This window comes from Dreissena polymorpha, chromosome 15, assembly GCF_020536995.1.
Source record: "Dreissena polymorpha isolate Duluth1 chromosome 15, UMN_Dpol_1.0, whole genome shotgun sequence".
In the NCBI taxonomy this organism is placed as follows: domain Eukaryota; kingdom Metazoa; phylum Mollusca; class Bivalvia; order Myida; family Dreissenidae; genus Dreissena; species Dreissena polymorpha.
In genome coordinates this window covers 62,592,915-62,613,607 of record NC_068369.1, presented here as the reverse complement: position 1 = coordinate 62,613,607, position 20,693 = coordinate 62,592,915, and the positions used below count along the sequence as shown (strand labels likewise).

Sequence of the window (20,693 nt, the reverse complement as noted above, 5' to 3'; positions counted from 1 at the left end):
CGGTGATTTTTGTTCGATAATACGATAATATGGTCTCCATTTACTGTCTAATTTATTTGTACGGTGTAAGTTCTTATAGTAAACGGGGTCATTAATCTCGAATTTAATGTCTTTTGTATTTTTATTCGCATATTCGGCTTGTTTATCTTTAGATTTTTGAATTTGTGCACACACCTTTTTAAATGATTTGTGTTGTTCTTCTAATATTATTTTATGATAATCTTCGCCGTGATATTTACGCCTAGGTTTTAACAAATTGTCTATTGGTAGGATGGGGTCTCTGTTAAATACTAAAAAGAAAGGCGAATGTTTTGATGTTTCTGAATGGGAAAATCGCATAGCTGCCAAAGACATGTTTAAATGTAAATCCCATTGTTGTACGTTTTCTTGAACGCGTTTTGATAGTATATTGTTCATAGTCGAGTGAGAGCGTTCATTTTTACCGTTAGCTTCTGGGTGATATGTGGACGTTTTGACATGTTGGATATTCAGGGATTTTAATGTTTCTGTAAACGCCGTACTAGTAAACTCTTTACCATTATCGGTAATTATCCTTATGGGACATGAATGACGACAATAAATCTCGTTTACCAACAGGTGTATTACGCTATCGGATGACTTATCCGGCGACGGAAAAGCCTCTATATATCCTGAAAATTGATCCACGAAACATATTATATATCTATTTCCGGAAAGCGTTGTTGGGTATGGTCCGCATATATCTATGGAAACGACCGAGAAAGGGAATGGTGGTATTGCGGTTTCTGATGATACGGGAGCTTTAATTGCTTTCAAGTTTCTAGTTTGACAGACAATACATTTCGACACGTAATCATGCAATTCTTTGAACATTTTAGGCCAATAATATTTCTCTTTTATGGTATGAAAAAGTCTTTGAGAACCACCGTGTCCATTTCCGTCATGATATTGATTAATAATTAAACCTGTCAGGTGTTTAGGTACAAAAAGCCTAAAGGTAGGTTCTTCATCGACGCTCGATATATAGTATAATATCTCATCAACCATAATGAATTTTCCATCTTCGTGTTTGTTTAGTTTCCCTAATTTTAATCTCGTTTTAATCTCAGATATGTGTGGGTCTTTTCCTTGTTCAATTTCCATGTTACAATCGTTTATTTTATCGGGTTCGATTGTCTCGTTATTCATAACCGTTTGTGGGATCGTGCTATTATCAATTACTTGTCTGTGATCGATATGCGTAGAGTCAATTACATTAATTTCGCGCGCCTGGTTTTGTCTATTTATTTCCGAACTAATCGTATAATGTTTATCGTTAATATCTAATTCTATTTCCGTTTGTTCGTCTCGGTCATTCGTTATTTTGGTATTCGGTGGTCGGCTTAGAAAGTCGGCAATTATGTTCTTTTTTCCCGATATATACTCAATTTTGCAATTGTAACCTGCTATACTTAAGGCCCATAATTGTACTTTCTTGTTTTGCATCGGAGATTCAAGAAGGAATTTTAACGGGCGATGATCCGTTTTGATAACAAATTCGGCGTTGTGTAAATAATGGTGTAATTTATTTAGACTGTAAAATATGCTGTAACATTCTTTCTCAATAGTACTATATTTACATTGCGTTGGGTTTAATCGGTGGGATAGAAAGAATATCGGTTTTTCCCCTACATAATCTCCGGTTTCATTATCCCCGCATTTTTGAGTTAAACAAGATCCAATGCATTTATCTGAAGCATCTGTATACAGAATATAACCTTTATTCGGGTCCGGATAGGAAAGGTAAGGAATTTGCGTGAACGAGTCTTTTAATTGTAAGAAACTATCTTCACATTGTTTTGACCATGTAAATGGGACATTCTTTCTCGTGAGATTAATGAGAGGCTCTACTACTTCTGAATACGACGGACAGAATCTCCTATAAAATCCCGCTGCACCTAAGATAGATCGTACATCGCGTACGCACTTTGGTCTAGGGAATTGTCGGATCGCTTCTACTTTTAACGGATCTGGTCTTATACCGTTTTCATCTATAATGAAGCCTAGGTATCTAGTCTCCCTTTGTAAGAATTGACATTTTGATAGTTTAAGCTTTAGGTTATGCTTACTGAGACTTTGCAGTACTGTATCTACGTGTGATAAATGAGATTGTAAGTCAGGTGAAAATATTAGAATATCATCCAAATATGCTACGGCGAATCCTTCACAACCCTTAAGTACTTTATTAGCTAATTCTTGAAATATCGATCCCGCCCCAGACGCACCGAATGGCATAACGTTAAAGTGAAATAGACCCCTAAACCCTGAAGCAAAAGCCGTTTTTTCTCTGTCTTCTTCTTTTATAGGTATTTGCCAATAACCCGATATTAAATCTAAACTGGTGAAATATTTACTTTTCCCTAATAACGCCAATATATCATCGATTAATGGTAATGGATATGCAATTGGTTTTGTAATTTTGTTAAGCTGTCTGAAATCGACGCAAAATCTTTTCTCTTCTTTTTGATCTTTATTTGAATCAAGGTTATTTTTCTTTTTGTCTACTAAAACAATAGGGAAACTCCACGGACTTCGCGATGGGCTTATTATGTTTGCCGCTAACATTTCGTCAATAGCTTTATCTATGAATACCTTATTGTTTAATGGTGTTCGATACGGTCTTAATTTAATGGGAGGATGGTCCCCTGTATCGATGTTAAATTCCATTGCTGTAGTTTGTGTTAGTTCTAAATTATTTCTTGCGAAGAGAGTTCTGTGTTTTAAGAGTATTGGAAGAATATTTTCTTTTTGATCTCCAGCGACATGTAAATCTGATAGAATCTCATCTTTAGACAAACCTGATTTGGGTGTATTGTTTTTGATAACGCTTTCGATAGAACATATTTCATTATCTTGGATAGATTGAAGTTGGCCTATGGGACAATTACGTCTTAGTCTAATCGTTTTATGGGTATTGTTTATAATTAGAATAGGGAATTTACGATCACGCGTTGTCTTGACTACTGAGTTAACGATTGTTAAACCGGGTTCGTTATTAAAGAAAGAATTACTTATTCCAGTAAAGTCATAATTTTGATTTGAGCGTAAGTTGTTTCTTTTCGTCCTGGCAAGGAGTCTATATGCTGTTTGTGGTTTAAGAACGGTATGCCTAGTTAGCCTCGCTATTACCGAAAGGTGTACATCTTCTTCCAGAGGTACATAACAATCTTTTATTCTTAAACATCCTAGATCAAAGTATACACGGACACCGTTGTCTTGTAAGAAATCTCTCCCTAGTATTACGTTCCTATTAATGTTTTCAACGACAAAAAATGTATGTTCAATATATATACTCCCTATTTTAAATTTTAATTTTACATTCCCGCGAATGTATAGCGAGTTACCATCGACCGCTTTTAGATTAATTTTTGTCATTTTAAGTGGTGGTTTGTGTTTTAATAGATCATAAGCTCTTTTACTAATTACAGAAAGTTCTGCACCAGAATCTATCAAGCTCCTAAATTTACAATTTCCTATTGAAATGAGGCAAGAATTTGGGTTTCCACACAAAGCAATATTATACGTCTTTACGTTTCCGTCGTTACCATAGACCCCTTTTTGGTACGACGTTCCTAGTTTTTTTGATTAAGGTATGGTTTTCTTTGAGTACATTCTCTACTGAAGTGTCCCAATTTTCCACAATTCCAACAGTCTATTTTGTCTTTCCAATTTTTGTCATATTCGTTCTTACGTGCGTAATTGTTTTGACCTACCGCGTATGCATTTATTTCGTTTTTCCTACGTCTACAGTCTTGTATAACATGACCCTGTCTCTTGCAATACCTGCAAGTGTTTGATGGTCTCAAATGATCGATTTCCATGGGAACAGGTCTATTAAGTGGTGTTTGAACTTGATTATGACTCAAATGTGACCTTAATTCGAATCTTGCTCTTACATTTTGTTCGGCTAATGCGGAATTGACTGCTAACGCTAAAGTAGTTGGATTTTCTCGCATTAATTTAAGGCGTAAATAATCATGTCTCAGGCCGTCAATGAAAGTTCCAATTAACTGACTTTCGATCATCTCGAGGTTATCCTCAACATTTTCATACGCTTCACTAGATAAAGACAGAAGTCGTTCCGCGAATAATTGGACATTTTCGTCGGGTTTTTGTTTGAGTGTTTTTAAGAGAGCGAGAGCATAATGAGGGTCCTGGATTTCTGCGAATCTTATCTTAAGTTCATTTTTTAAGGTTGCCCATGACTCATCAGGAAAATCAGTCAAATACCTCTGAATGTAATCGCTAACAAGTCCCCTACTAGATTGGTAAGCTACTAACTTCAATTGATCCCCCGCCAAACGTGAAAGTACCCCATATTTCTCTATGTTTTTGATCCAATTTTTGTATTCTTTAGGATTTCCGTCATAAGTTTGAATTACTTGTGAGACGCTTTGAGTTCCGATAGCATGTGTTACTCCTCTAATTTGTTCGCTTAAATTTTGAAAGAATTGTGGAATCGCTTGATCTGCCATCTTAGATAATTAACCATAGGAAAATAAGTCAGTCACTCACCGAATATTTGCCCGTTCGTTGTGGAGGTCCGGCACGTCTTCTTCCCTCTGGCCCGTGAAAGAAGTGGTACTTCTGGTTGATCCTGTGTCACCGCGCACCAGTTAAACACGTGTCACGTAATCGGATGTACTTTAGTGAAGATAAAACAAGTCTCTGATGTCTAAAATATTTCTTTTATTTTGCTCTATTCTCTAACACCAAAATTGTACTATAATAATTTCAAAGTCCAAGTAAATAACATAACGTGAATAATTCCTAAGAGAAAGCGAGACCCCGTCTGCCTATTTTGAGGATTATTTATACTGATCCCGTTGTGTATTCGCTTAATTCGTGACCCACGCCTGTCAACAAGTAATGGACGTCAATGTGTGTATCTTGACGTATATAGACAGATGATGTATGATCCCTACAGATTTTACACCGCCTGTAATCGCGGGCCCCTATGTAATTTGACAAGCCAATTTGTGTTCACAGGTGTATTCACACCTGGAACACGCATCGGAACGTCAGTCCTCTCGCTTAACGTATTTACCAACCATTTATATGCATTTTACGAGTCACGAATCTTGCTTAATGGATTTACTAATTGCCTATATGCATTTTGCGAGTCACGACCCCCATGTTTTCTGTTAGTTACATCTCGCTGAAATATTTCTATTGACTTTTCATAAAGTAACATATTCATTATAACCCATTACATTACACATCTACATAATCAATTTCAAATTTCATTACACCTTACCCGAAGGTTCTATTTCCTAAATTAGTTTGTTTATACAACAATAACACGACAATAACAACACAATAATGTACAATGAGATAAATTCTATGATTATATATATTATATGTATACCCTACCCGAAAGTTCTATGACGTTACACAACTCACTCTTTCAAATGATTTTTTTCTATTATTATATATATTATATGTATACCCTACCCGAAGGTTCTATGAGATAAATTCTATTATTATATATATTATATGTACATTACGTTACACTTTCAAACAAAAATCACTTCCATCTTCTTTCCTTGTCCCTTTTGTAAAATGTGGTTTGACGTGTTGATGTAATTGATTGTCCAACAACAAGCTGTTTGAAAAAAATAAACACTTGAAGTGTGGCGTAGATGAATGTTGTGTGTGCTTGATCAATTTGATTGGTATGCAAAACTGTAAAAATGTATTCTTTGATTTATTTAAGTACCTTTTTTTAATGATTAAACAAATCAATACAATTTTTACAATAAGCATTAGAATTTAATGCAAATTTGTTGAGATTAATTCAGTAATGACTTTATAATGTTTATATTGTACTGTAATTAAGCAATAAATAACAAATCGTGTTGAAGTAGAATTTTAGTGCTTCTGAAACATTCACTTCTGCATTCGATTTAATAGAATTTATATACTTCACATTATTAAGTCTTATTTATTACATGTTGCCAATGTAACATGCATTTATTAAGTAAGAAATAATCAAACCTTGCTTTTGTTAATTACCGTAATTACTTTTAGTTTTTGGATACTAAGTTTTCAGGCACCCCCTTTTGGGGCCAAAATAATTATTTTTTGTGACTCTTAATTTTGTAACATCTGCGTTTTTGTCTATCATTAATGACTCTAAATGTTTGGACAGTATATTTTACAGCGCTATTTTCACAGATTTGGGCACTGTATTTGCTTATCTTGTAACACTTCGATCATGGATTTTTACAAACAGATTAAGGTCATAAAACCTGGGAGACGCTTGCCTGAGGGCAATGGACCATAACATTTGCGTAATTGGGCAAATAACCATGTATGCTGGTAGAAAACAATCGCTTCACCAAACAGCATTTTAAACGATATCTTCCAAAGACGTGGTTATCTACGTCTTTGTATCTTTTTATTAAGGAAGCAGCCAGTTTAAAGTTTTTACTCGTTTGTTCTGTATCATTTCAGGCAATAGTTAGCAAAGCTGTGAAGTTGTATTTATTTCAAAGTAGAAACACTATTGTGCATTGAGTTATTGATTTTATATCAATATAATTATAATTTTCGGACATTTAATTTTTGTCTCTAAATTTGTGGACACCTGAAATTTTTGAATATTTTCTGTATCTAAATTTTGAGTAATTATTATGTTAATATTAATTTGAATAGCACTCTATAATCAGAATGACTGAGTCAGTTGATTCCAGCTAAAGGTTAAGGTCAAATGTTAGAGCTTTTTTTGTCTTTTCCATATCTTCATTATCTTTGTAAGTATTTTAACCTAGGTCATAACTTTTGCAATATTGATGATAGCAACTTGATATTTGGCATGCATGTGTATCTCATGGAGCTTGACTTTTCTCTAGTTGACAATTTTTCTTTAACTTGACAAATGCTGTAAAGATCATCGAGATGATGTACAGAATGCATTTATCTTAATCAAGGTCAAGGTTACAATTGAAGGTAAAATCTTTCAACCTCAGTGTTGTGCCCACTCTATATCTCAAATCCCTTTTGGAGGATAGTCATGTAACAAAGGCTCGAACTCTCAGGCCATTTGGACAATGGGCAGAATGCATGGGCCTTTTATGTTCCAGTTTGTGTTGGTTTTTCATGTCTTCTCTGTATCGCCTATAGCCTTTGATGGATTGTCATGAAACTTGGCTCAAATGTTTACTCGTTAAGTCAATTCGCAGAAGTAGCTTGCATTCATACCAACTGTTTTGTCACGTCTGCCTAATATCTCTAGTTTAGACATACTAACTGCAACACTGTGGCTTAATTCATGTGCTTAAAGCAGTTTGCGCAGGCTAGTCAGGGATTACTACACTTTCTGCCTTCATTGAATTTTTGTTAAGATGAAAGCAGAAAGTGTTTTTCCCTGATTACACTTATGCACATGCATTAAGGCCCAGTTTTCTGAGAGTTAAGCTAAAATATTCCTCTGTTGAACCCTGCAGGAGCTGTCGTACAGGGAGTCTCTTCACTGTGTCCAGACTGCGTTCACAATCCTCTCTGGGCAGGGATCGGCCCTTAATATTGACCCAGTTGTGTTCTACAAGCACCTCTACAAGACTCTGTACCATGTACATGCTGGTGAGTGGGTCTGGACTAGTTTTTGCTTAACTGTTCCTAGGTATTTGTAGTGTATGTATTCTATTGTAGTATGTTTTTCTGAATCATGTACATACAAATGTTTATTATTAACCCAGTTGTGTGTTACAAGCACCTCTACAAGACTGTGTACCATGTACATGCTGGTAAGTGGGTCTTGGATTGGCCTTTAATATTGACCCAGTTGTGTGTTACAAGCACCTCTACAAGACTTTGTACCATGTACATGCTGGTAAGTGGGTCAGGGGTCCGCCCTTAATATTGACCCAGTTGTGTTCTACAAGCACCTCTACAAGACTGTGTACCATGTACATGCTGGTAATTGGATCTAGGGCAGCCCTTAATATTGACCCAGTTGTGTTCTACAAGCACCTCTACAAGACTTTTTACAATGTGAATGCTGGAAAGTGAATCTGGGGTTGGCCCTTAATATTGACCCAGTTGTGTTCTACAAGCACCTCTACAAGACTTTGTACCATGTACATGCTGGTGAATCGGTCTCGGCTGAACTCTGCAATAACTGTACTCGGGTATAGGTATTTGTATGTGTTGTAGTGTATACTGTATTTCTGAATCATTGACATACAAATATTTATTGTTTGTTAAAATTGTTTGACACATTATATTTTCTATCATGCATTTATTAATCCAACCTTTTCTCCGTATTTTCATGTCCCCCACCACTATAGTGGGAGACATATTGTTTTTGCCCTGTCTGTTGGTTGGTTTGTTGGTTGGTTTGTGTGTTTGTTTGTGCAAACTTTAACATTTGCAATATTGAAGATAGCAACTTCATATTTGACATGCATGTTTATCTCATAGAGCTGCACATTTTGAGTGGTGAAAGGTCAAGGTCAAAGGTCAAAATCGCTAATTTAATGTACACTTTTGCAATATTGAAGATAGCAACTTGATATATGGTATGCATGTGTATCTCATGGAGCTGCGAGTAGTGAAAGGTCAAGGTCATCCTTCTAGGTCAAAGGTCAAATATATGGGGACATAGTGTTTCACAAACACATCCCTTGTTTAAATATGCTTTTTATGCCCCAGGTAGGGTTGCATATAGCAGATGAACTGTCAGTCCATCTGTCTGTGTGTCCATCCGATAACTTTAACATTGGCCATAACTTTTGCAATATTGAAGATAGCAACTTGATATTTGGCATGCATGTGTATCTCATGAAGCTGCACATTTTGAGTGGTGAAAAGTCTAGGTCATCCTTAAAGGTAAAAGGTCAAAAAACTAAATCCAAGGGAAGTAACAAGCTTTCAAGGGAGATCATTTCTATTTTATATCATTTTGCAGGTACAGATCGATTTCACAAGGGAAGTAATATTTTTTTTTAAGGATATAATAAAAACAAATTTTAAGGTCAAGGTCATCCTTCAAGGTCAAAAGTCAAAGAATACAATTCAAGAGAAGTAATAAGCTATAAAAGGGAGATAATTTCTAAACCTGCCAAATGATTGAAATTTTTGACGAATACATCTCTTGTTCATTATTATCTCCTGACAAAGGTGGAGGGATATAGAATTAGCATTGTTCGTCAATCTGTCCCACAGTCTGTCTGTTCATCTGTCACAAAATGTATTGTTTGCGGGGGATATCACTTCAACGAATTTGCTTGTTTATGTACCTGTAAGTATTTTCAGTGAATATCAGTATGTTTTTTGTGTTACTTTACCCTCTCCCACTCACAGGCAAAGTGAAAATTGCTATGTGCTAACAGAATAAAATCAGAACAGCCTGCGAGTAAGGCCAAAACAAAATAATGTTGTGGTTCAGGTTACGGGCCAAAAAATATTAGGGTAGGTAGGTAGGAAAAACATTTTATTTTTTTATTTTATTTTATTTTGTTGAACGACTTTTTCCAATACATACATAGGCAATCTAGCACAAAAAACATTTAACTGCTGATAATACATGGCTTCAACTTGGCTGTAGCTTTGCATTGACTTATATCCATATCAAAAAAAAACTTCAGAAAACTTTTTATTTAGAGAAAAAAACTGTAAATGTTGATAAATAATAACCCGAAAATACTTTGAAAAACATAGCTTAGTTACTAAGGCTAACACCTTTTTGATAGTCATACCTAAACTGAAGGCTTTAAAAGCCCTGAACTCAGGAGCATGGTCGCACTTTTTATGTACAACATTAAATAAAATTGACGAAGAAGATGATTTCTAAATTGTGTCGCAGAAGCTCTATGCATTTAATACGTAAAGCGCCTCCCCAATGAGTCGGAGTGAGTGAACTAGGGCTGGCCCAAAATTTCTCTGAGCCAACTTGTTTCCGTCTTTCGGTGCGCAAAAACTGGTTTTGAAATAATTATATATAAACTATCAACTTTCTTATATTTCTTTTTAATGACAACAAGGGCATATTACATATCATAATATAACATACAGTTTTCAATATAGAAATAATTAGTATGGTACTTGTCAAAGTACAAACATAAGTTTTTTTTATAGATGTACAATTAATAGTGGTGTCGATGGTCCCAAATTTGAAATCCTGAGAATTAGGCTGGGGGTATTGGAACCGCAGCCGCAGGAACCCAACAGGAATTAAGGGCGGTGCCCCTCCACCCCATCAAAAGCCCATTCTAATTGTGCTTTTTTATAGTCTTTCAAATTGTATTTTCAGGTGAATACAATTCGAAATATTATAAACCACACCTTCGCATCACTGCATGTGTATTCGTCATTCTATTTCTTCTATAAAGAACTTCGAAAATAAATTATAATGGACGAAAAACATAATGTATCCGAAAACGACAGTCCGAAAAGTTGTACGCGTTTTGCACATAAAATAGAATGTGCATATCGTTTTTGACAGCAGAAAATCAAAACCAGAAACCTTGCAAATATCGAATTGGGTTGATAAATTGCTTTACACTAGCACATTTTGTGGGTAAAAACAACTTAATTATCACCTTTTAATTTCAAACGTTAATTGGCAGAAAGGTGTAACATCATCGAGATAGAATTAATTATTTAATTATCATCCTTTAATCGATGGATTGATAGTCATGAGAAAGGTGTACAGTGATCAGGTTTAAATTAATTTGTTTATTGTTACGCTTCTTTTCATTTGTTCATCTTTAAATACGACGTTTGCCATCGGCCGCTATATTGTTTGTGGACGACAGTATCAACTGTGTATTCCGAGTATACAGTGTCTGCGCATGAATGACCCAATATTATTTGTGAGCAAACTCAATGCTGATTGGTCAGCTACCACGTGCACTTCAATAACAGTAAGGTCAAGCGATGTCTTATGCTCTGGTGCAGACTGGTTTTCGCTTTTTGTTGAAATTGCGAACACTTTCATTGTTAAAAAGAGAAAATATTGTAAACCAGTATGTATTTAAATGGCGGATGTTTTCATTGAAATTTTACGAGATTTTAGCATTTTCGCAAATCAGATTTTTCTTGAGCCGAATTCTCAATACTTTTGCAAATGGCTAAAATGGCGAACGACAGCGCGAGCCTCACCGGACGAGGCTAACGGTGCGCTCGTAAAACGCACTCCGTTAAAAAAGTCGACGTGGCTAAAAACCGTTCCTCCGGAGTCCTGTAGGCTATAGTTTTAATTTTACCGCGATTTTTTTCTTTTGGCTTTAAATTTTGAATAAAATGTTGTAGGGTCGCAGCAAAATAATAGGCTCGGTCAGGTAACCGTAACCACAACATTATTTTGTTTTGGCCTAACTTGCAGTCTGTTCAGATTTAATGCTGTTCGCTGCTCATCAGTATCTAAGGCTTCGAAATTAAGTTTGGTCTTTATTATCCCCGCCGAAAAAAAATTCGGGAGGGATATAGTTATTGGTCCTGTCCGTCCGTCTGAAACTTCGTCCAGAGCATAACTCCAAATCTATTCAATGGATTTACTTTAAACTTAGAATATAAACAGATGGCATCTAGGAGAAGTTCAGTGACCAAGAACCATAACTCTTTCTACCTTAGTTTTTGAATTATCTCCCCTTTTATATAACTTTAAAGTAAATTTTTGTCCGGAGCATAAATCTAAATATATTAATTGGATTTTACTTGAAACTTGAAATATAAACAGATGGCAACTAGGAGAAGTGCAGTGACCAAGAACCGCAACTTTATCTACCTTAGTTTTTGAAGTATCTCCCCTTTTATATGATTTTAAAGTAAATTTTTGTCCGGAGCATAACTCTAAATCTACTGAAGGGATTTACTTGAAACTTAAAATGAAAACAGATGGCAACTAGGAGAAGTGCACTGACCAAGAACCACAACTCTATCTACCTTAGTTTTTGAATTATCTACCCTTTTATACAATTTTAAAGTACATTTTTGTCGGGAGCATACCTGTAACTCTTTATCTACTGAAGGGATTTACTTGAAACTTGAAATATAAACAGATGGCAACTAAGAGAAGTGCAGTGACCAAGAACCATAACTCTATCTCCCTTAGTTTTTTAATTATCTCCCCTTTTATATAATTTTAAAGTAAATTTTTGTCTGGAGCAAAACTCTAAATCTACTGAAGGGATTTACTTGAAACTTGAAATATAAACAGATGGCAACTAGGAGAAGTGCAGTGACCAAGAACCACAACTCTATTTACCTTAGTTTTTGAATTATCTACCCTTTTATACAATTTTAAAGTACATTTTTGTCTGGAGCATACCGGTAACTCTTTATCTACTGAAGGGATTTACTTGAAACTTGAAATATAAACAGATGGCAACTAGGAGAAGTGCAGTGACCAAGAACCATAACTCTATCTCCCTTAGTTTTTGAATTATCTCCCCTTTTATATAATTTTAAAGTAAATTTTTGTCCCGAGCATAACTCTAAATCTACTGAAGGGATTTACTTGAAACTTGAAATATAAACAGATGGCAAGTAGGAAAAGTGCATTGACTAAGAACGATAACTCTATCTACCTTAGTTTTTGAATTATCTCCCCATTTATATAACTTTAAAGTAAATTTTGTCTGGAGCATAACTCTAAATCTACTAAGGGATTTACTTATAACTTGAAATATAAACATATGGCAACTAGGAGAAGTGCAGTGACTAAGAACCATAACTCTATCTACCTTAGTTTTTGAATTATCTCCCCTTTTATATAATTTTAAAGTAAATTTTTGTCCGGAGCATAACTCTAAATCTACTGAAGGGATTTACTTAATTTTCAAAGTTAAACAGATGGCAAGTAGGAGAAGTGCAGTGATTAACAACCATAACTCTATCTACCTTAGTTTTTGAATTATATCCCTTTATTTAATTTCAAAGTAATTTTTTGTCCGGAGCATAATGAATTATCTCCCTTTATTTGTTTTTACAAATATTATTCTACTTTCTAAAACAAATGTTGTCATTCAAGCAAACACATTTCGGCGGGGATTCGGCACTACTGTGACAAGCTCTTGTTTCTCAAGCAATAAAATTAAAATTGAGTATATTTCGCCAACAGAAAATGTTGCTGTGCATGATACTTTTCTCACTCCTAATGATCAACACATTCCACAGATATTTACCTATGAACTTAGCTGAGTTGCTGGCAGAAAGGGGACTTTGGAGAGGGAGTAGTCAAGTTTGTGTAAAAGCTCTACCGACTTGTGTTGTTTTTCAGGGTGTTCATCGGATGATGTGAAGATTGTGCTGGATTGCCTTGACATTATGATCAGTCGTAGGAAACGGCAGGTACAACACAGGCTGTCAAGCGGTCATACTTTTTCCTACTTTTTCCTACTATTTCCTACTTTTTCATCAGGATCCTACTTTTTCCTATTTTTTTACCAAATCTTCCTACTATTCCTACTTTTTCATTTTCAATGGAGAATTTTTTTTTTTAAGAGTTAATTTAGTAAACTTGCAGGATGAATGAATCTATGGCATGACTGTATCCCTGTTAATGTGCATTCATCTAGATGAGACCTGACAACCCATGCTGACTGTCTGCTAGCACCTCTTCAGGAGCATAAATATTTATTTCTTATGTAACTTTTAAAATTATTGACAAGTTTTTTTTTGAAGTAACAATAGTGCCTTGTTTACTTCCTTAGCATTTGTTCACTGCAGACTTCACTACCTTACACAGTTCCCAGTGATGCAAGAGCTGAGGGAACCCATTGTTAATTCCAGTTTTATTTTGTTTCCATTGACAACAATTTGACCAAACCTTATGCATGTTTACATGATATTGCTGTTTGGAATGTAGAGATATAGAGATACATGTATTGTATGAGTGGTTATGTAATATGGAATTTATTACACAAGTTATTGGAAAAAAGATAAAACTGATGCTTTGCCGAGTTTTCATCATTTACAAATATAATGTAATAAATTCTGTATTACATGACAACGGATATGATGTTCTATTGATATCATAGGTACATCATGTTTAGTAATTAAAGATAAATGCACAGAGCCTAAATGCCCTGATACATTTTTATGCTCCCGGTAGGGTGGCATATTGCAGTTGTACTGTCAGTCCGTCTGTCTGTCTGTCTGTGTGTGTGTGTCCGTCCGAAAACTTTAATATGGGCCATAACTTTTGCAATATTGAAGATAGCAACTTGATATTTGGCATGCATGTGTATCTCATGAAGCTGCACATTTTGAGTGGTGAAAGGTGAAGGTCATCCTTCAAGGTCAAAAGTTAAAAAATACAATCCAAGGGAAGTAATAAGCTTTAAAAGGGAGATAATTTCTAAACCTGCCAAATGATATATTGAAATTTTATTTCAAAGCTGCGCAATAGTGGGCATTGTGTTTTTTTTGTAGCGGATCCGTGGTCTAGTGGTAACACACTGGCTTCAAAATCCAGAGATCGCTGGTTCGATCCCCCACTGCACCTAACCTACTAACTCGTCTTTCGCATGAGACGTTAAACCGAGGTGCAGTGTACTAGGTGCTATACACCGGGCACTAAAAGACCCAGGGTCACCTCTGGAATGGGGTGTCTCCTGTATCTTGCACTATCCCCCGTAACCAACTAACACGTCTTTCTGGGGGCGATGGCCATATGGGAGACAATCCCGGTGCACTCGATAAAAACAAAAACAACAACAACGGGCATTGTGTTTCGGACAAACACAATTCTTGTCTAATGATGCCATTGCTAGTGAGGTAACTTCAAGGTGTTAAAGCTAAGTATTAAAATTATTAAACGGCATTATTACACTCCCGCAAAGTCATCAATAATGTAAAAGCCATTATTTGAAACTGGAATAAACAATGTAGTGCAACTGTTTCATTGCCCAATCAATGCTGTCATAAAAGATGTCAGGTGATAAGGTCCTATCTCCAGTTGCATAATCTGCTCTGCAATGACCAGTCATTTTGAATGTAACTTAAGTCATTATAACTGCACCCTATTGTCAATTTAAAGGTTTCACAATGTAGCTGTAGCAGAGCATTTACACTGCTTTATATTCTAGTATTAATCTTGTACAACAAGTTGGTGTATCACTAAATAAATTTGGTCTTCTGCTTAAGGATATAACATGCACAATATAATTATCATTTTTATATCGATATACAGAAGACCTCTAACCACTTATTTGATGATACACCAAAATGAACAGCATCTAATTACATGTATACTTCTTTATCAGGGTAGCTTTGCTTGAAACTTAATTATCATAGATACACTATAAGTGCTAAAATTCCTAGTGGGAAAACAAAGTTTAACCCTTCATGGATGGAGAAGTTGGACACCAGTGGAAAAACACTGGGATCATGGTGCAAAAGAGATACCGGCAATGAGTTTGCAAGATATTGTACTGTCTGAATGAAGTCCATCTTGTAGTAATTCTGGTGCTAATCAACTGATAAGTCATGCAGATGGATAAAAACACAAGGAAAACATGAAATACATGCATGATAATTCACAAAAGCGTTTGTTTGGAAGTGCCCAAAAGCCAAGCAGCTCTCAGGGTTGTGGGGATAAATCTATCTGTATGCAAGTACATCCATCACACAAGGAACAGGTACAAAAGGCTGAAATCTTCTGGGCCCTTAAGGTAGCTTCAAGTGGGTATCCATACAGAACATGTGATGGCACTCCTGCTCTGTTTCAAGCTATGTTTCCTGGACCTGTGTCTAAAAAATAAGTATTATGTATTCCTACTTTTGAGGGAAAAGTTCCTACTTTTTCCTACTTTTTTCCTACTTTTCTTGCAAAAGTAGTTCCTATTTTTTCCTACTTTTTGAAAAAAGGTCACTTGACAGCCTGACAACAGGATGTCTAAATCAGGGAGTTACATGATAATGCTGCTCTATTCTATTCCAAAGTTTGTGATAATTTTTAATCTGACATCACTTGCAGAGTTTTCTGTAGAAAAAGACCACACTAAAACACAAAATTTTCCATTATAAATTACTATAAACAACCCATATATAGTTCACATTCTGTAGTATATAGTAATAGCAATTTATTAACCAAATGTGTTGTTCAAAAGGCTTTAGAATTCAATAACTGTAACATTGTTGTTTATTGTCTAATTTACAATATTTCTAAATTTGAATCTAACAAACAGAACTGTTCTTAAAATTATGTCTTAGTTGTATAATTGTAGCTGCAGGTTAATTAAGTGTACTTCAGTTGTAAATGCTTTTTCAAACTGGACTACAGTATTTGCTTATATTGTTCAGCTGGGTCTATTTTCACGCTGCTTTCATTTGCAAAAAAAATCAATATGTGCTTCATATGGTTCCATAGTATCAATGAAAGTACCGATTTTCACGGATACATTTCGAGGGAAGATTTTCCTGTAAAATTGTCTGTAGATGGATAAATTTCTAATTTCATTCCCAGGTGTCCCAGCAAAGAATTCTGGCCTTCCTAAAGCGTCTGATGACTCTGAGTCTGCAGCAGACAACACATGGAACTTTGGGATTGCTCTCTGTCATCAGAAGCTTTATTATTGTATGTATTAAAATACAAATTTATTGATTTGAGATTGTAATAGTGAGATCCATTAACACATAGATTGAAAGCATTATTGTTTTGAACATTTAAAAGATTCCAATTTAATGTTCAATAATAGACTTTATTTGTTTAATTTTATTGATTTTAGGGGGATTTTTTTATGACATTTTATCATAATTATTAAACAATTTAAATCATACCAGATAATGTTTTTAAAATTATTATGGTGTGAAATTAGCAAATGGTTTTGATCTTCATTAAAAATCACTTGATTGACAGCCATGATTCAGAATTTATTATGAAATTTTAGGGGGGAAAAAAGCTTGGAATAAATATTTATAAATGTGAATGCTTGTTAAAGTGTTAAGTTGCGTTAAGTGCAAATGCTATGTTTATAATTGTTCTTCTTAGACGTACAGTTACTGTGATGTGTTAATGGACAACGAAGCACAAGGCAGCGGTGTGTACATGCCGGAGTTAGATGACCCCGAGCACTGTAACGCCCACAATGCCATGCTCTGGGAACTGGCTTTACTCAGGGTAAGACCCTTTCTTGCTTGAATGGTATTTATCGCTTAACAAAATGCTTGTTTTTATTTTTGTGTGTTACAATGTATTCCATGTGAATTTCTGGCTACGTTATCTGAACATTTACAAATCAACGCGAGATTGGCTCCTGGCAGCTCCAGAAGCACAACATAGTTCTCATGAATACGTCGTTCTTCCAAAGCTGCCTGAAGCCTGTCTAGCGTTCACTCGTAAATGTTCGGCTATCGTGGTGGGAAATTAGGCTGATAATTGTTTAGCATGCACTTCTGATCCTGACACAGACCTAAACTCTTAAATATTTATGGAGCAATTTCTCTTAATTCAATTTTCTTGGTTTTTACATTGGTTGCATTTTTATGTCCCCCACTATAGTAGTGGGGGACATATTGTTTTTGCCCTGTCTGTTGGTCTGTCTGTTGGTCTGTTTGTTTGTTAACTTAAACATTTTGCAATAACTTTAGCTATATTGAAGATAGCAACTTCATATTTGGCATGCATGTGTATCTCATGAAGCTGCACATTTTGAGTGGTGAAAGGTCAAGGTCATCCTTCAAGGTCAGAGGTCAAATATATGTGGCCAAAATCGCTCATTTTATGAATACTTTTGCAATATTGAAGATAGCAACTTTATATTTGGCATGCATGTGTATCTCATGGAGCTGCACATTTTGAGTGGTGAAAGGTCAAGGTCATCCTTCAAGGTCAGAGGTCAAATATCTGTGGCCCAAATCGCTTATTTTATAAATACTTTTGCAATATTGAAGATAGCAACTTGATATTTGGCATGCATGTGCATCTCATGGAGCTGCACATTTTGAGTGGTGAAAGGTCAAGGTCATCCTTCAAGGTCAGAGGTCAAATATATGTGGCCCAAATCGCTTATTTTATGAATACTTTTGCAATATTGAAGATAGCAACTTGATATTTGGCATGCATGTGTATCTTATGGAGCTGCACATTTTGAGTGGTGAAAGGTTAAGGTCATCCTTCACAAGGTCAAGGTCATCCTACAAGGTCAAACATCATATAGGGGGACATTGTGTTTCACAAACACATCTTGTTATCAATTAAGAAATATCAATGTTTACTATACCCCCTCCGAGTTGAAGGCGTTAAGCATGGCTTTTATTCCTCCATCCTGACGTATGTCAAGAGTGTAGGAACTTGTGTTTTCAACTCGTCTTTAACTAATGGGTGGATCTATCTTGAACAAATTCCCACTTGTCCCAATGCCGTGCAGATTTCATTCAATCATGAACAGCTGAGCTAACTAAATGTGTAGATGGTCATAAAAAGGAATTTTGACTGCAACAAGTTTTATCTGAATTATGGCCCTTTGTCTTTTTGTCCTTTGTATGTATAACATGAAATGGTCTGTGTGCAATCATGTACAGTTAGGTCATCCGTGTGTGAAACAGTGTTTATTTGTTTATTTTAGATTTCCAGTAGGTGTCAGTGCTTTTTCGCATTAACACAAAGTTATTCTTGTTTCCTTAGTTTATTTGAGTACATAGTCATCCAATAAAAGAACATTCTACACAAGGTATACGAGTTTGAAATATTGTACAAAAGCAAGTAAATTAACCATTAATTATTTTGTAAGAAATTACTCTTATATCTGCCACTGATGGAGGTTCCAAATTTACATCTGTTTGAACTGCAAGCTATCTATTTTATTAATGTTTGTATGCATACAAAGGTAATAAAATTATATGGTATGTTAAATATCAGCAATAATTTTGTTTCATTTTTTGCACAAGCAGTCCAAAGTAGAGACATTAATCATCTTCTATTTGCCTAATTATGCTGAATGTGAAATACGTATTCAGAAAAAGAGAAAGAGATGAGAAATTAGCATTCAAACTACAAGTCTTCATATGATCTATTACTTATTTCCCTTAGGCGGCTCTAAATAATGGTGGCAGGGCCAGGGCTAATCCATCAAGCACTTCAAAGTTCAATGTTCTAGTGCATTTTCATTCTCTCCACCAATCTGTTTTACTTTTTTTATCATTTTTGATTTCAATTCCTATTTCTGAGCAATAATAATTATTATTTCATACCTGGAAGAAGTCGGGTAAATTGCTTCGCACTGGTCCATCAGTCGCCCAGTTGGTAGGTCCGTAGACCATTTTTATTCAATGCGATATCTAGAGAATACCACAACAATGCAGAATATTATGATGTAACTTGGGAGGAAATGAAGATCCCTATCAATGTGGATTGCTTACATTTGTGAAAGGAAAGACGCCCATACATTTAAAGGTCACTAGGTTGTAGATCAAGGTCACACAGGTATTTAACAATAAATTCACACTACACTACATTTTGCAGATCTTTACAATCATGCCAATTAGTATAGATGTTACATGGGAGGAAACAAAGAAGCATTTTGATTAGAGGTCATTATATCAAAGGTCAAGGTCATGAGGGCTTTTAACATGAACGCTTGTTATCCTATAAACGAGGTAAAATCCTGGTTAGTTTTGATGAAGGATGACCCTCCTTATTATTTTCAAATCAAAAGATCAAATGTCAAGGTCATAGGGGCGACTATGCTACAAGTCCAGGTGGGGTACCGTAGGGGGTACAGGGCATACATGTTGTACAAAGTACTTTTGTATAATTCCATTTCACACTTTATTGAAAATAAATGATAGCAAATAATTGTATGTGAAAATTTATATATGTGATAATTTGTTTAGTGCAAAATGTATACCTAGTGTAACTCGATTCCTTTCATTCCACTTTAAGTGGATTAATTGCCTTGTGTCAGAATGATAAATAAGTTTTTATTGGGTGACATTGTTTATGGATAGCTTGCACTGGTATATTGTTCTGAGCTTATAAGCATCATTTCAGTATTAATGGAAAATAATTATACAGTTTCTGTTAAGAATCACACCCTGATTGTATTTAATGTATGTATGAGATGACAAATGAGATACATGTGTGGTTTTTGCTTTCACATAGGCATTTTAATTTCTATCAGTTGAATTGGTTGATATTCTACATTTTAAGTTAATGTTTTAAGACAGTGTTTCTTTCAAGCTGTTATCTGTAGTTAACAAATCAATGATTAAGGGTGTCACTGATGTATCAGCCTGGCATTTCTTTATTAGAAACAACAGTTCCTTGATATACATAACCATTAAACTACAACAGTTCCTTGATATACATAACCATTAAACTACAACAGTTCCTTGATATACATAACCAGTTTACTACAGCAGTTCCTTGATATACATAATCAGTTTACTACAACAGCTCCTTGATAGGCATCACCAGTTTACTACAACAGTTCCTTGATATGCATATCTAGTATACTACAACAGTTCCTTGATATGCATAACTTGTTTACTACAACAGTTCCTTGATATGCATTACCAGTTTACTACAACAGTTCCTTGATATACATAGCCAGTTAACTACAACAGTTCCTTGATATACATAATCAGTTTACTACAACAGCTCCTTGATATGCATCACCAGTTTACTGCAACAGTTCCTTGATATGCATAACCAGTTTACTGCAACTGTTCCTTGATATGCATAACCAGTTTACTACAACAGTTCATTGATATGCATAACAAGTTTA

The 20,693-nt window shown here is 35.2% G+C and overlaps 1 protein-coding gene across 3 annotated transcripts in view; it reads left to right on the top strand.

Annotated features, from left to right (window-relative positions):
• Positions 1–20,693, top strand: part of LOC127860430 (nucleolar complex protein 3 homolog) — an 85,483-nt gene that overhangs the window by 43,185 nt on the left and 21,605 nt on the right. For all 3 annotated transcript variants that reach the window (XR_008039793.1, XM_052398506.1, XM_052398507.1), the window contains exons 16-19: positions 7,467–7,602; positions 13,244–13,314; positions 16,433–16,543; positions 16,958–17,086. Coding sequence is in view for 2 of the 3 variants with exons in the window: in XM_052398506.1 (XP_052254466.1) it covers positions 7,467–7,602; positions 13,244–13,314; positions 16,433–16,543; positions 16,958–17,086 (447 nt within the window). In the remaining variant the exon portion in view is untranslated. The remainder of the gene's footprint in view (positions 1–7,466; positions 7,603–13,243; positions 13,315–16,432; positions 16,544–16,957; positions 17,087–20,693) is intronic.